The 18,092-nt window shown below is 25.7% G+C and overlaps 1 protein-coding gene across 1 annotated transcript in view; it reads right to left on the bottom strand.

The window, feature by feature from the left end:
- The window catches only part of LOC124427971, a 55,611-nt gene that overhangs the window by 10,240 nt on the left and 27,279 nt on the right, over window positions 1-18,092 (bottom strand). The window contains exons 2-3 of the mRNA XM_046971465.1: window positions 11,298-11,424; window positions 10,337-10,507 (exon numbers count right to left, since the gene is read on the bottom strand). Coding sequence (XP_046827421.1) covers window positions 10,337-10,507; window positions 11,298-11,409 — 283 coding nt within the window. The 5' untranslated portion in view covers window positions 11,410-11,424. The remainder of the gene's footprint in view (window positions 1-10,336; window positions 10,508-11,297; window positions 11,425-18,092) is intronic.

Genomic DNA, 18,092 nt, shown 5'->3' with positions numbered 1-18,092 from the left:
GGAATAAGAAATTAATTTCTATGTAAAAATGTCTGAGCGGTATGGAACAATTAAATGAATTTCTTTCTCTTATTCTAATGTTTGAATAAATATTAGAAATAATAAAAGTAATTTTCTAATGCCATATAACGTTGTATTATGATTGGAATAAAAAAAAAAAATTAATTTCCATATGAGACCTGCTCGTAGAAAAAGAAATCTTTCTCTTATTCTAATTATATTTGAATATAAGATATTATAAAATTAGCCTTTTTGTTTTTTATAATAATAAATAACGTTAGATTAAAGTTAAAACAAAAGGATTAATTTCCATATAAAACATTGTTCTAAGCAACAATTTAGAAAAATTTTCTTTTCATTCTATGAATATATTATAAATTATGAAACTAGCTGAACTCTTCTCTAATAAAAATGAACACTGAGAAAAGATATTATTAAAATTAGATAAGAAAAAGAAAAAATTAATTTTCACACAAAACTCGCTTATATAGAATAATTAGAAGATCTTTTTGTCTCTCTTTCTCTTTGTCTCTCTTTCTTCCGTATTATAATGAAATGTTAATATTAGAAACGCTAAAAAAGTAACCTAAATTTTTTTATAATTAAACAAAATGAATTTTTAATTAATTTTAAAATTTGCTTTTCTTGTGCTATATGGAATAATTAAAAAGATTTCAGCCTGTAGAAGATTGCATTTAATTCCATGTTGTTTCCTTTCCTTCATTCTTTTTCTACTCTCTTCTAATTGCATGATCCTTGACGTATCTATACACATACATACATATATACAAACAAACATATATGCATACATACATTTTATATGTTCTTTGACGGTGAAACGCGACGACTCTATAGAAACTTGCCCTGACATTTTTCTATTATGATAATTAATTACACATACAGTAATTAACATTGTTCTCTCTCTATCCTTTTTCTTCTTCTTCTTCTTCTTCTTCTTCACCAGTGGTGTCCAATTTTTGTCAAATTTCTACTAAACCGTTAACTTCATTGCAATCATTCTTTATCACCGTTGCATAGATACTAGAAAGTGAGAGAGAAGTGAGAGAGAGAGAGAGAGAGAGAGAGAGAGAGAGAGAGAGAAAGAGAGAAATAGAAAGACAGAGAGAGGTATCATTTAATTAATTTATCCAGTAATCATCGCTTAGGGCATCGCTTCTGTCTTTTTGTAAATTTTATTTTTATACTTCTTATCTTCGTTAGGAGCTACTATCGAGAGAACGGTACATAGCGATGAAAAATAAAAAACAAAGAAAAAAAAAACAAAAAGAAAAAAAGAAAAAGAAAGGACAAATGAAAAGTAAAAAAGAAAAACATTTTATCATTCTAAGATGTTGATGAATGCTTATTAATTTTCCATCTCTTTGCTTTTAATTTTATTCTTCTCTTAGAAATTCCTTTAAGTCTTATTTTTCTTATATCCAGCTAAATTCATTACTCTTATATATACACGTATATGTGTAATATCTAATGGAACATTAACATTATTATATTAATAATAAATAATAACAAGAAAAGAAAATTGAAATATTGCAAAATTGGAAATAAACGATTAAGAGTAAATTATTTTTACTGTAAATTTTTATTATGATTTTAACGCGTCATATTTTTTATATATTGATTTGATAATAAATTTGTAAAAAAATATGATCTCAAATAAGTTCTCACGATAAATATAAATATATATATATATATATATATATATATATATATGTGTGTGTGTGTAATATTATTCGATGAGTTCACGCATAACGAAAACGTTAGAATGTGAAAATACCTTAACGCTATGATCTGTCAAGCAAAACACTCTGCCGACACACTTCGATCTTCTATTACGTGAAGACGTCTTTTATTAAGCGATATCGAGAGAAAAATAAGAAAAAAAAAAAAAAGGAGAGAAACCATATTATTCAATAGAGATTCATTATGCAGATAAGATTCTAATTAATAGTTACAACTTCATTTAATATAAATGGACCTTCAAATTTATGAGCCAACCTTGAATTTGACTTACGAAATGTTGTAATATGATGATCTAACTTTGATTGTGATAATATTTGAAATATTTAGATTCTTTTTCTTTCTCTTTCTCCATCTTTCTCTTTCTCCATCTTTCTCTTTCTCTTTCTCTCTCTCTCTCTCTCTCTCGCTCTCGTATTTTTCTTTCTTCTAATATTTTTTTCTCCCAAACACCAATTCAAGGAAATAAGATTTATCGATTACGTGGATTACCTTGAAATGATGAATTTCAATAAAACTTGACAAATTTTAATATTTTTCACATATTTTTAAACATCATCCATTGTAATTGTCGAATTAGAATTCAAATGTTCTTTCCATTTCAACGAATATCTTAACAAATTCGAGGATCGAAGCGTTAAATCTTCTTCTCATGATAGAAACACGTAGCTACTGACAAAAAGATAATAAAACAAAAAAAAAAAACAAAAAAAAAATAGGAAAAAGAAAAAAAGGAAAGAGAGAGAGACGCATTTACGTGAGCAGGTGGCACGTATCTATCTAAGTGGCTAACTGTTAGATAGCTTGAAATTAAGTCTCTCACACGAAATATATATATATATATATATACATATATGTATGTAGGTATCTCTCTCTTTCTCTCTCTCTCTCTCTCTTTCTCTCTTTCTCTCTTTCTCTCTCTCTCCCTCTCTTTCCTTCTCTGAAAGATATTCTACATAGAAGGGCAGAGACAAAGATAGAAATCTTACATAATTATGTACTAGAGCAATTTCTGTGCAATCTGAAAGACAATTACAGAAGGTGGTCTGTATCTTCAACTTGATTGTTCTTTTCAACAGGATTTACGATTTGACCATTTAATATTAATTTTTAAGTGTAAAATAATTTTTAAATTGATCAAATGAAATTTCCATTATTTCAACTGGGGACGGAATATGTTTAATAAATGATTAATTTTTTCTTTTTCTTTTTTTTCGGCAATATAATTAATAAGTATTATTTTAATTGGAAAATATTTATTATGTGTTAATTAAATATTATTTGTTTTAAGATTTTATCATATATATATATATATATATATATATATATATATATATATATATATATATATTAAGACTGAAGGACGATCCATTGGGAAAAGATATTGAAAAGAAAAAGAAATGAATTTCTATTTCGTTTGATTTTTATACGCAAAATTAGATTTAAACGGAAGAAATTATTTTTTTTTCTTTTATGTATGTATATATATATATTTTTTTATAAATATAAAAAAGAAAAAATTTAATTAATTTACAAGAAATAAATTAACTTAAATTGAAATATAATAAATTTATATTAATAAATTTTATATATAAATAGATTTGAAATAAAAAAGAAATATATTTAATTGAATTATATAAAAAGTAAATTGAATTAAATTAAATTTACCAAAATTTTGATTACAAAGAAAAAATAATATAAACTTAGTTAAATATTTAAATATGAAAATTTAGAAACAAATGTCGTGTATTAAAATCAATGTGAATGTGTGAAGAATTTTCTTTAAAAAAAAAAAAAAAAAAAAGTAAAAGAAAAAAAAAACAAATTAAATCCGCACGCTCGAGTATAGCGTAAGACCGGTCAGGCAGGTACAGAAATTAGAGATTGATAGTTACAGTCCTGATGTAAGATCAGCTATGAGGTCAGCGGTCGGTCGGATCGGCAAGTATTCACCCTTAGTCTGGCAACGGGTTGCGTTCGTGCTCGATTATGGGCTTGAGTATAAGATACGCTTGGTCTCAATGCGTGCTTCGAAAGATACAGTTAACATATTATACGGTGAATCTTCTATTATCCTGAATAGTCTCGATTATGATCTCATATGAGATCATTCGGAATTTATAAATATGATAACTGTTTCGTGCGATGGATTATTTTACGAAAAAAAAGAAAAAAAAAAGAAAAAAAAAAGAAAGAAAAAAGATTATACTAAAAAGCCTGAGCGTTGAAGATCACTAAATTTTTTTTTCTTTTTATATATATATATATATATACATATATATATATATATATATATGTATATATATATATATATACATGTTCAGTTGGAATGTAGTATACTTTTGATAATTTCCTGAAGTATTAAAACCATAACAAATTTTGTAAACGAATGTTATATAATGTAAAGGGGGGACACATTAAAATGATAATTATTTGACTTTGCGGTGACCTTGCGTCTGGGTTTTTGTCTGCGGTTTTTTCCGGGTTTTTGTCGGAGATTTTATCTGAGGTTTCGTCTGTGGTTATGTCTGTGGTTTAATACACTGCCCTACTATACATTATATATATATATATATATATATATATATATATATATATATATATATATGTACATATATATATATATATATATATATATACAAAAATATATATATACAAATATATATACATATATATATTTTATTATACTTTATATATATATTTTTTTCTGTAAAACAATTATATATTGATTAGAAATGATTATATGAATTTAAGGAATACTCTTTCTATCTCTTCCTAATATTGTTTTTTTATTAGGATATATATATATATATATATATATATATATATATATATATAAACAAAAAATTATTAGTATAAACAATTAAAATCGAGGTGCATATTAAATAAAATGATTTCTTAAAAAGAAAAAAAAAAATATATATATATATATATATATATATATATATTCAAGTTTCTAATTCTGTTTCTTTTAAGAAATCATTTGAAAAAGTGAAAGGATGATGATAATTCGATCGATTTTATCTGGAAGAGAACATTGTATATACTGATGAAAGAAAGAAAGAAAGAAAGAGAAAGATGGATGTATAACGAGGGTTTAAGTACTTCGTATTACACCGATCATTTGGATACCGAAAAGTATAAGGTTGAAGGCTTTTTCGAAGATGTACCTTCCAACCTAATTCTACGCTTCGAAGACGCCCATCGCATCAATATTACTGTTCAACTTCGATATCAGACTATCCTGAAGCATTTCAAATTGCAAATCAGTCCAATTAATCGAATCAACTTGAACGCAGGTGATCATTGTCGAACAAGAATGTTGAATATCGAATCCTTCTCATTGAATTAATTTCAATACTACCGTTAATCGTATGTTCTTTAGTTAAGAAGCGCGACCACCTTGAACAAGATCGATCGAATGATAAGATCTTTTCACTTATTTTCAATCATTTCATTTTCTCTCTCGATTGAAATTAAAATAATTATTAGGAGAAAGTAAGTTAAATATTGTGAGACTGAAATTGAAAAGGAAAAGAAAGACAAAAAAAACAAAAAGAAAAATATACAAAATTATCTTGTGTACAATTTATGTTATATTTTATATATATATATATATACTTTTTTTTTTCTTAATTTTGTATTATTCTATTAAATAAAAAAAAAGGATTGTTATATATAAATGAAGAAGTGATAGTAAATTCTATTCTATCATTTTGTTAACCAAAATTTAGAAAAAAGTAAAAATAATATTATGAGAGATAATATCTTTTTTTCTTTGTTTTTTTTCTTTTTTAAACAAATATTGAATATATCATACATAGATATAATAATATATATATATATATATATATTGTAAATGATATGTATTAAATATTTGTTTTTCATTGTATATTAAATGTTATTATTACATAAAAATTGTTAATAATTATACGAAAAAAGCAAAAGATTTGATAATAAAAAATCGAAATAAAATTGTATCTCCTTTGTCGTATTTCTTTATTAAGAAATTAATCGATATTCAATTAATTGATAAGATAATTGCGATAAGATCTTTATCGTAAGATTCTTTCATTCTGCGAAAAATACATAAATAAACAAATACATATTTAAAATATATTTACGATCTAACAAGGCGAGATTAAACACGTATATTTCGCGGAAATACGATAGTCTTTTGAAAGTCAAATTCATGCGAGGTTCTCACTCATGATGATCGTAATTTTTTAACTTTGCCTTTACATACATCGATCGTTAAATTTTTTATTTATGTACATTATTAAGATATGCAAGACCCGATACGATCGACGCACGCAAGATCGTCGATATATTCATTTACTTCGTTCCTTCGTACCTTCAAAGATAATTTCTTCTTCAAAAGGTCCATCCTTAATTTTATCGTTTCTTTCTTCTTTCTTTTTTTCTTTCTTTCTTCTTTTTTTCTTTTTTTCTTATTTTTTTTTCTTCTTCTTCTTCTTTAATTAATTTCACTATTTTTCACGCGTCCAAATAAAGGTATATGACGGGACCATTTTTGAATATCTAATTTTGATCTTTTAGATATGTCGATAAAATACATTACAAGAGCTATACAACAGTAATAAGAAATAAGATGATTTTATATACTGTAGAATCTTAAAAGAAATCCAAGTGATAAATATATCTAATGATTTGCATAAAAGACGAATGTGTGTATTTAAAAAGAAGAAGAAGGAAAAAGAAAAAAGAAATAATTGTGCATATTAATTCATTTTGATATATATATATATATATATATATATATATATATATATATATAAAGAAGAAAATAAATGAGCCGATTGTAAATATCTTAAAAAAATTTCAATAAAAAATATATGCAAAAATTTACATAGAAGATATTGAATCTGTCTATTTAAAAAAAAAAAAAAAAAAAAAAAAAGGAAAAGAAAAATTATAATACAGTAGCAATCGTTATATTGTAATAAGTATAAAACAAGGACGTAGTACTCCACACATGATATATGATTACTCAAAAATACTTCGATAAGATATGAAAATTTGAAAAAAATATATTATTTGAGGTTTGACATTGATATTGTAAATAAAGAACTTACGAACAGAGAAGAAAAGAAAAGAAGAAAAGGAGGCAAAAGAAAAAAAGAAAATGTCTAATATAAACGCGCTATGAGCGCGTTTCTCTCTTATCGTAATAAAATAACATAGCGCATGCCACAGAGGGTATATACATCCTTTGTATGCAAATGTCATGGTGTACCACCATAGGAACGAAGATTTGATCGTATCGAGTCGCAATATGGCCAGAAGGTATCTCGTCGTGGAAGAGCAACGACTTGCACTCGTGCAAGACGATGCGAATTTTGCTTGTTTTGTTCGAACAGTTGGAGCAATCATTTCCAATGACGCGCCTCGATTGAAAACGGTACATACGGAAACGAAAAAGAGGACGAAAAATCTCAAGAGAAGTTAGGGGATGAGTTCATGTAGATCGACGAACGAATCCTCTTCTTCCATTCGGATATTTCTTTCCCCTCTTCCTTTAAAATCCCTCCTCTCAACTTCCTCCGCCGATCGTCCGATCCTATAATTCTATAAATAATTCTATGAGATCACTATGACACGCGAATATATGGGATATGAAAGTGTTTGAAGGTCAACTTGAATGTCAAATGTAATTGCACAATGAAACGAATCGATTTATAATGTTAATTTTTTTAGTATATATATATATATATATATATATATATATATATATATATGTATGTATTTCTACGTTGTTTAAATATAATATGTATATTTTTAATCACAAATACAATCTATTCGTATTTATTATATTTTTGTATATTTTTATATTTTTAATTATATTATTTAAATATAATATATATATTTTATATTTTTATTTAAAAATACAATCTATTAGTATTATTTATGTTTTTGTATATTTTTATATTTTTAATGAATATATTATTATACAAATATCTATTTATATATATATATATTTATTTATTTATTTGTTTATTTATTTGTTTAAGTAAATTTTCTTTCTCTTTATTTTTTTTCCTTTCATCGTTTGTCGAAATTTTTTATTTATACGTTCTTTATTATTTTTCACGTCTTGTTTACTTTTCATTTCAATTATTGTTAAAAATTGTATCTATTATATATATCTAAGGTAGACATAATATATATTATAATATCTAATATATGATTAATTTATTTTCTTTAAAAATATAATCTATGCGTGACCTTATGCAACTTTTTATATTAATAATTATTCTGAATATCTTGTTACAATGTAAATTTTTTTTATAAAAAATCTTATATAAAACATCGTTTGATATAAGTAAGCTCAATCACGTTTGATGAGTGTGCAAAATTCGAGAAAATAAAACTTCAAATAAAGGGAAAGAAATTGAACTTCTTTCTCTCTATGCTTTGAGATTGTTATATGCAGAAGGACGATGAAAGGGTTGCTTGGGTATTACTGGATTCTCTTCGATGGTACGTGTAATTCGGATCGCCGTTAAAATTGTTCCTCTCTCTCTTTTTCTCCCCCTCTTACCTCCTCCATCTCTCTGACTTTCCGACTCTTTTTCTTCTCTTTTTCTTTCTCTTTCTCTCACTCCTTCTTTCTCTCTCTCTCTTTCTTTCTCTCTCTATCTGATTTTCTGACTCTTCTTCTCTGTTTCTCTTTCTCTGTTTCTCTCTCTCTCTCTCTCTCTCTCTCTCTCTCTCTTTCTCTCTCTCTCTCCTTTTCTTACCGTATAATTTTATAAAATTATTATGTTTCGAATATTCTCTCTATATATACAGGATGTGGTCTTAACAAGTTTTAAAATTGCATGAAATAAAAAATGAATCCTATATGTCCTTTCTTATGCTTAATAAATATCAATTATTAATATTAATTATGAAGTATTATCAATAATAAAAAATTATTGAATCATGATATATATATATTTTTTTTTATTAATGTAAAATATATACATATATATACATATATATATATATATATATATATATATATATATATATATATATATATACACACACACACACACACACACACACACACACAATGATTTTAATATTTAATGATGAAAATACATAAAATACTCAAGTATAGAGTATTTGAGCCTAATCTATCTTTATATATTGTATATAAAATTAAATAAACGAAATAAATAATAATTATTAAATATAATATTAATTATGAATTATTATTAATTATAAAAAAATTATTGAATCATATTTTTCTATATAATATGAATTACTATTTGTTATAAAAAAGAAAAAAGGAAAAAAGAAAAAAAGGAAAAAGAAAAAATGCAATACATATACAATATGAAGATTTTAAATCCAATCGATGTCGACAATGATTTACTGAAATTATTCTGACAGGAGCTACCATTAATTTTGGTATAATTTTTTTTTTCTTTCCTTTTTACTTCTTTCTCCTTTTTTTTTTTCTTTTTCATTTGTTTGTTATTTACGAAGAGTCGTCACGAGAGAACACGAACGCTTTACGTACCGATCGTGGACGTCGATGAACCTAATTTTTTGTGGGCTATTTCGTCGAACGAGGAGGCATCATTATCGATATACTGTGTCGTACGATACTCGAAAAAGAGACCGTGCGAGAAAAAGCCTTTGAATTCAACTCTCGCGTGTACTCATATAAACATGATAATAAACACATGTGTACGACTTTTGGCATGACGTTTCATATAATAAATCATTTATTAGTGAACAAATATATCTTTCTCGAAAGGCGTCAGTTAAATACAGATATATATATACAGATATATGTATATATATGTGTGTGTGTGTGTGTATGTATATATATTTTGATTACTGTAAAATGATCATCATCGATCAATATAAATGAAGTAATTTTGAAATTTGCAAGATCGAACGATTATATTATCGAATATAATCTTACGGATATATTATTTCCATATTTTACCATTTTATGCGTTTATTAAAGATTATTATTAAAGATTATTAAAGATATTTAACATATAAATGTTATAATAAAATTAATTTATTTTACATAACGTATTTTCTTCTTGAGGATGCCACGATGCTGTAGCTTTACATTTTATGATATGTGATTATGTTTATTCTTTATTGTCGAAATTTATAAATCATATAATTAGAACAAGTCATATTTTTGGTATATTTAAAAATTACGAGAAAAATAAGAAGTGATATGATAAAATATAATTTAAAAAGAAAAAGCAACGATGAATTTAAATTGCATTTCAATTATATAATATAAGGCTATATCTCTTTTATTTATCTATTTATTTATTCATTTTTTTTTTTTTTTTGTTAGAGATACATAAAAATTCTAACTCACGAACGTTGACACAAATTTGTAGATGTGTTGATTGTGCGAGTCACGTAATTAGGACAAAATTGTATAAATGATATAAATATAGTTTTTGTGGAAAATGCAACGATGCATTTAAATTGCATCTTAGGATATGTAATTATGTTTCTTTCATTTTTTTTTTCTTTTATTAACTTCTTTTTCTTTTTTTTTTTTTTTTGATACGTGACAATTCTAACTCACCGTGGATATCGTTGACACAAATTTGAAGATCTTCTCGGAAAATTGGTAGGCTGTTGTTGCATTGACAGGAACAGGAAGTGTTGAATGGTGGTAGAGTTAACGTCGAAGGATTGCTGGATAAAGATCTGGCGGTTCCGCTGCTGAGCACTGTACAAGTATCTGTACATGAACCTACCAAGAGAAACATAAATTATACTCTTCAGTGAAAGATAGTTATACCCTTGGACGTATATCGGAACATTGACTTTACCAATTGAAGCATTTTATTAAAAATACATGTATCGATAATTCGAACATTTGATCGATAGTTAGAAAGATAAAAAAAAAACAAATAATAATAATAATAATAATAACAATAATAATAATAATAATAATAATAATAATAATAATAATAATAATAATAATAATAATAATAATAATAATAACTATAATAATAATAATAATGATAATAATAAAAAAGCAAGCTTTTTAAAATTTTCTATCTTTAGAACAAAATAAAATTTGTTTGGAAATTAATTTTTTTAATAATTATTCACACAAATTAATTTATATTTTTTCAATATTAAAAAAAGATTATACTTCTTAGAATATTTTTTTAACATTTTGTCGGATTATATCTATTATTAAGTTTTCGAATAGACGAACTTTGATTTATCAAATTTATATATTGACAAATTTTCTTTTAGAGAATTAATAATTGTAATTATAAACTTTTCTATATTTTATCATTTCTACAGAAATAAGATTAAATTTATGTCGTATTAATTAATAATAAATAAATAAAAAAAAATAAAACAAAAAAAACGAAAAAAAATAAGTTAAATGTAAATAGGCACATGTTAATAATAATATAAATATTAACATAATAAAAAAAAAATTTATTCGTACTAATAATTAATGTTAACTTATTTTTTATACTTCATTGCAAGAAATATAAAATATCCGTATAAATTATGATTACCTTCAAGCGTGAAGATGTCTCCATCGGAATGTCTGGTAACTATAAAATCCTGGCCATTAGCGAAACGTAGAAGGTCGAAGAGGCTCGTTAAAACGAGCGCTAAAAGACGCATTTTACTCGCTGCATTCTGAAAAAAAGAGAGAGATAGAGGTAGATATGCGTGTGTAATAGAACAAAAGAACAAAAAATAAATTAAATAAATAAATAATAATAAAGAAGATGGACAAAAGTGCAGACAAAAATAAGTAAGAAGAAGGTGTAAAATGAAACACAAATTTCTTTTGGCGAAAAGGCTCGAGGCTTGCGAATGAAACGTGAAAGATAGAAAGAGAAAGAGAAACAGAAAGAGAAAGAAAAAAGAAAGAGAGAGAGAGAGAGAGAGAGAGAGAGAGAGAGAGAGAGAGGAATGATGGCACATGAAGACTTCTTTAACGATCGATAAATCCTCGAAATCGTCTCTTTCGATTACATTGCACTTTAATTTCTTCCACGTGAGAGAAGTGTCGATTTTTATATGACGTTTGCTTGTCCTCATACAATTTACTTCATTTTACACGCCTCCACGTGATAATTTTTCACGCTTGTGGATTTCTTTATTTATTATTTTTCTCTTTGCACCGACGTATATAAACAAAAAATTGAAAAGATTTAAATCGTGAAATTTGTAAATCTAAAATTTAAATTAATATTATGCGCGATTGCAATAATATTATTGTTAACATTATTTATTACGAATGAGATATTTCTCACGAAAGATTTTATAATTTATCTAATGTAGCGATGATACTCCTGTCATTATTAGAAATGACGTAAATTTTATTATAATAAAATTTCAAAATTATTATTAATTATTATTAAATTATTCTTAATATGTAAAATATATCAAGAATAACTTAACTTATATGACTTATATATAATATTATTATTAAGTGATTATTCCGTACTATAGGAATCAACTTTTTCAAGTATTAAAGAAAGGAAAAAGAAAATAGTAAAAGAGAGAGAGAAAAGAAAAGAAGAAAATTACAAAAATAGGGACGAAATAAATTTAAATTGAAAAACGAAAGAAACAAAAAGAAAGGAAGAAAAGAAAAAGGGGATATAGAAAAATTTTTGTCAATACAATTTTATTTACAGTCTGCGCAGAATGCGATTTAAAAATAATTAGCTAATGACTTTACGAAGAATGGTATTAAAGTTAAGAGCAAGAAATTAATTTGGGGAAGGGAATTCGAAAATTGTTTCCTTTTTGTACGTCGCAACCGACAGAACAAGTCCCGGAAGACGAACTTGTAATTCTATCTCTTTCTCTCTTTCTCAACAAAATACCTTTGAGAAGATTCCGATACTTTGCTAATTAATGCTCCCGCACGTGCTGTAACTTTTAAGCATCTTTTATATATATATATCTTTTTCTGGCATTGCCGTTCGGTTACCGAGGATGAATCGATTAATCACCAGAGTTACGAATAAGTTTCTACGAGACCAATATCATCCTTTTAAATTCGTTCACGTATCTTTAAAGCAGTGTTTCCCAAACTTTCGTTTAATCGAATATTTCTTAATTAGACAATTGTATCTAACAATAATTTTTATATTTTACATATTATTCTATATTACAATAATATGTAAAATATAAATGAATTTTCATTTGAATGATTTATTTTACGTAGCCATGTAAAAAAATAAATAACATATTATTATAAACAATTAATATTTTTTTATAATGTGTATTTCATTCTTCATTTCTTTTTCTTTTTTTTTTTCTTTAATATATTTTCAAATTTTAAATGTGAAAATAAAATAAAATAAAATAAAATAAAATAAAAAAAAAAAAAAACAAAAGGAAAAGGAGAAAGAAAAATAAGAATATTCCAAGCAACGAATTAAAAAAATTTGTTCTATTGCAATTATTAACGTATTAACGTAATCCAAATATAATATTTTTATAAAAAAAAAAATATATATATATATATACGTATACATACATACGTACATATATAAACATTTATCATTGAATCTGCGGTACTGGAAAAGAGGTGACAAAATTTCGTACAATAATAAATCTGACAAAATTCATGAAAATTTATAAGTCAGGAACTTGTCACGACTTACTTGCTTAACTTCATGACAGTGTAATTCACGTTTCTCTTTTCTTATATTCCTTTTTTCTCTTCTTTTTTCGTTTTTTCTTTCTTTTTTTTCCCCTTTCTTCTCGCGTTTTTTTTCCTTTCTTTTCATTTTATTCCATTTCGAAAGAAGAGGAGATTCATAAATAAATTTTTTATGAATACATTTATTTATGAATCTCTGCTTCTTTCGATATATAGAATAAAAATTATTCGAGTTTGGATATGAGAGAAGAAGAAAAAAAAAAAAAAACAAAAAGAAAAAAAAGGAATGAAGATTAATCATCAATCTCATTAATAATTATTGCGACTCGTTGGATTTGAATTTCCCGTTTATTATAAATTACGAAAGAGTAAATTTCTATTAAAAATCTTACGTTAAAAGGACGATAAATAATTTTTAATATACTGTCAGAGTAGTTCTGACGATAAGAAGTGTGTCTTGTTATCATCAAACACGTACCATCTTTAAGCTCGTTCGTCTTCCAAGTGATATCATCAAAGCACTCTTCTCATCTTTCGACGAAAAAATAAAATAAGACGATAGAAAGGTAAGAGAAATGCTTTCTTTCTTTCTTCCTTTCTTTCTCTCTCTCTCTCTCTCTCTCTCTCTCTCTCTCTCTCTCTTTCTCCCGCTCACTCCCTCATTTCCTCTCTTTCTCTCTTTCTCTTTCTCTCTCTGTTTTCGCATTTCAAAAGTCGAATTAAATCATACCGCAAAAACACTTGCCTGCCACTCAGTATAAAACCTTGGAGGAAGTGTAAAGGGTCTGCTTGTCAACGTGAAGGACAGAACGAGGATTTAAAAAGGATTTCCATTCGTTTTCTTTTTATCTTTCATTTTTATCATTTTTATCCTTTTATATTCTTTCAAGAAGAGAAGAATCAAAAGAAATTGCAATACCTTAATAATCTGTCATTTATAAATATGACAATGACAATTTAATCGTTCTCATATAAGATGTGTTCAAAACATTCCAATTTTTAATATAAATATCCGTGTGGGTGTGTATACGTTATATACTAATATAGAGGATCGTTCAAAAGTTCTTAGATGATTTTTCAAAAGAAATCAATTTATTCTTTTTGAGATCTCTTTGAATTAATTTGTTCTTTCCTTTTTCTTTTTTTCTTCTTTGTTTCTTTTTTGTTACAGATTAAAACCTAATTTCTGAACTTGTAATTTTACAATCTATAAAAAGTAAAAGAAAATAAATTAACCTAAAAGATCACGAAGAAGAATAATTGATTTTTCAAATTATTTAGAAACTTTTCGTCTACCCAGTATCACTTTTACTTTGACAATGAAGCTTTTAACTTTCTTTCTTCCTTTTATTTTTTTTTTTTTTTTTTTTTTTATAAAGCAACAGGTACGAATAAAATTGATAATTTAAAAAGTGATAATTTTTTTCCGATTTGCTTTTTCTTTTTTTTTTTTTTTTTCTTAATCTCATAATATAGTACCATAGTAAACATATAGATTATGGTTGTACGTGATATCGTTTATTTTCGGAAACTAAGAGTATAAATCGGCTGACATTCGAGTTACTCGTAAAATGACATAACAAGATACTTGGGCTCCTTAACATTATGAACGCAAGTTTCTCTTTATCTTATCCATGAAACTGATCGAAGGTAAATACGTTGCATGCAAACATACGACCAATAGGACGTCAGATTCAATCGATGAACGGGTCGTTCATAAAAATTAAAAATTACGATCCACCTTAAGGAATCTGAAAAGTATCCCGAACGCTGGAATTTCGAGTTTCCTGGCCAGTTATCTTCTTTAAGTATGTATGCATGTATAAAGTGACTTTAAAAATTATTTGACTAAACTAAGACTCATATAAATAATATAAATTAAATAAAAATATTATACGATATTACGTATATTTAATAAAAATTAATTTCATTTTTAATTTATCTCATTGTTCATCGCCAAATATGCAAATATATTAGTTGAACGTTTACATTGTCTTCCTGATAAAACAAAAAGAAAATTTAATCGAATATTTGTTAGCATAACAATGTAATTAAATTTTGATCCACTTAATTGAAAAAAAAATATAAAAAAAAATTTATCCCATCTTCCGCGAAATATCTTTTATCAATTTATCATACGATACTGATGATGATCAAAGATCAAACTATAATAATAATAATAATAATAATAATAATAATAATAATAATAATAATAATAATAATAATAGTAATGAATAAATAAATAAAAATCAATTTCAAATAAAATTATTATAAGTAATTTCAAAGGAACTCTAAATCTAAGAGAATAGTTTTTTAATATCATTATATATTAAATAGGTTTATCTACTCATCGAGTGAAACATATAAGATTCGATTACATTACATACGACATTTCTACGACTCATCTTCCTCTTTCTCCTCTCATCGTTATACCACGTGTTATCCAAAAAGAGTTTGACAGATTTATCCAACGACCTAGAACAATGGGCTCACCGTTAGACGTTCCACGAATCTATTCGCTCGAGAGATCTCGTTTTATGTACATACATATATATCGAAGATGGCACCGTGTTCTTGAGAAGGCTCATTCTATTAATTCAAGAGTGACTTCTGCCTACGCCTATCCTTCCGTTTCTTTCCTTTAATTACATTACTATCAATTTAGACTTCATAAGAAAAAAAAAAAAAAAAGAAAAAGAAGAAGAAGAAATCTTTGTCTCTTTCTGTCGTCGATATGACTGATACTTCTTTTTTTCTTTTCTTTTTTCTTTTTCTCTCTCTTTTTTTTCTTTTTTTTCTTTCTTTTTTTTTTTTATCAAACAAAATTATACGATTACATAATTCCTATTTTAGGTAAAAGTCAATAATAAAGAAAGTCAGTAATAAAGAAAGATGTGAATAATTTTTTAAGAGAGAGAGAGAGAGAAAAAAAAGGAACACCTGCTTAATTAATTGATATTTGAATAGTTACAACGTAAGTACAATTATTTTGTCATGATAATAAGAATGGAAAGAGATAGAATGAGATAGATCGTTATATTAAAATTTTATTTTGATTAAAAATATTTAAATTATTTCAAGTAAAATTTTTTTAATACAAAGTTAATATGAAAAAAGAAAATATATATATATATATATATATATATATATATAACATTTATTTGAAAATTCACTATAGCATGATTTAATTTTAATTTGAAATGTATATAAATAAAGCATTTACTTTTTTGATAAGCAAGAAATATAGAGAGATATGGAAACAAAGAGAAAGAGAGAGAGAGGGAGAGAGAGAGAGAGAGAGAGAGAGAGAGAGAGAGAGAGAGTGGGAGGGAAGAAGGGAGAGGGAGAAAAGAGATAAAGAGAGCAAGAAAGAAATTTATATAAAATAAAAAATGAAAAAGGTGGATTTTGAACGAATCGGTAAATTATAATAAGTATGGTTGAGAATACGCATTGCACCGAAGCTTAAGCGCAAGTGCAAGAACGAGCCGCGAAGGATAAGTATGTAAATGAGCTCAAACACGATATTTAACGGTCGCACATGCAAAATCGGCCGATTATTATCGTTCGTCCGAAATCGATGCCAATGAACTCGTACGCCGGACTTCTTCTTCTTGCATTTTCAGCTCATTTTCAGTCGACTCATCCGTCCTTATCCTCCCTTATTTTTCTTCCTCATCTTATTTCTTTCTTCTTTTTTTTCTCTTTCTTTCTTTCTTTCTTTCTTTCTTTCCTTCCTTCCGTCTTTCTTTCTCTTTCTTTTTATTTTTACTCCTTTTTTCTTTTTTCTTGAACTCTCTTTTTTGTTTCGTTTAATCTTTGGTTAGTTCGACCCTTTTTTGCCTTATTAGCTTTTCATTATTTTATTTTGATAACAGTGATCTCCAAATTGTTGGGCGTGTCCAATCACAAGATGATAATGTGTTATATATATATATATATATATATATATATATATATATATATATATATATATGTGAAAAGAAATTATATATAATCAGACATTTTCGTTTCATATCATATTTTCATAATATAACGCGTTATTATATAAATATTAATAATTTGACTTTACGCGTAATATTATTTATGTGGAGAAATTTTTTCATATGGAATCGTAGAATTTCTTCTTTACTTCTCATATGTACGATCCTGATCATCGATAATATCAAAAATAAAATATTCACGGAATAATTATTTATAAAATATTTTTACTTGTAACTGTTAAAAAAAAAAAAAAAAAAAAAAGAAGAAATTAGAAAAAAGAGAGAATCCTTTTTAAATAAAATTTGTATAAATAAGTATATGAGAATTCGTTTAAAAAAGTTTTAATACTCACTGTTTTAACTTACAAATTACACGATACGTTTTCGAAATCGTTTGATTAATAGCCGCTATTTGATAGTCATCATTATCGGTATGCTAACGATAATTTGCTTGATTAAACTTTCATCCGATGACATGGAATCTCATCGGCTCTGAACTTGCATCATTTCTCTGTGATTTTCACGATAAGTTAATGAACAAAAATCGATTTTTTTCAAGTTCTTTTCTTTTTTTCTTTTTTTTTTTCTGCATCACGATCTTTTCGACCAACGTACCTTCTTGTACTCGATTAAGTATAACCGTTAAGTGTACGATGATAATAGTGAACTAAGAAAAAAGTAAAAAAAAGAAAAAAAAA

This window comes from Vespa crabro, chromosome 11 (assembly GCF_910589235.1).
Source record: "Vespa crabro chromosome 11, iyVesCrab1.2, whole genome shotgun sequence".
Taxonomy (NCBI): domain Eukaryota; kingdom Metazoa; phylum Arthropoda; class Insecta; order Hymenoptera; family Vespidae; genus Vespa; species Vespa crabro.
The sequence above is the reverse complement of the archived record's forward strand: the minus strand, read 5'-3'. Positions and strand labels throughout refer to the sequence as shown.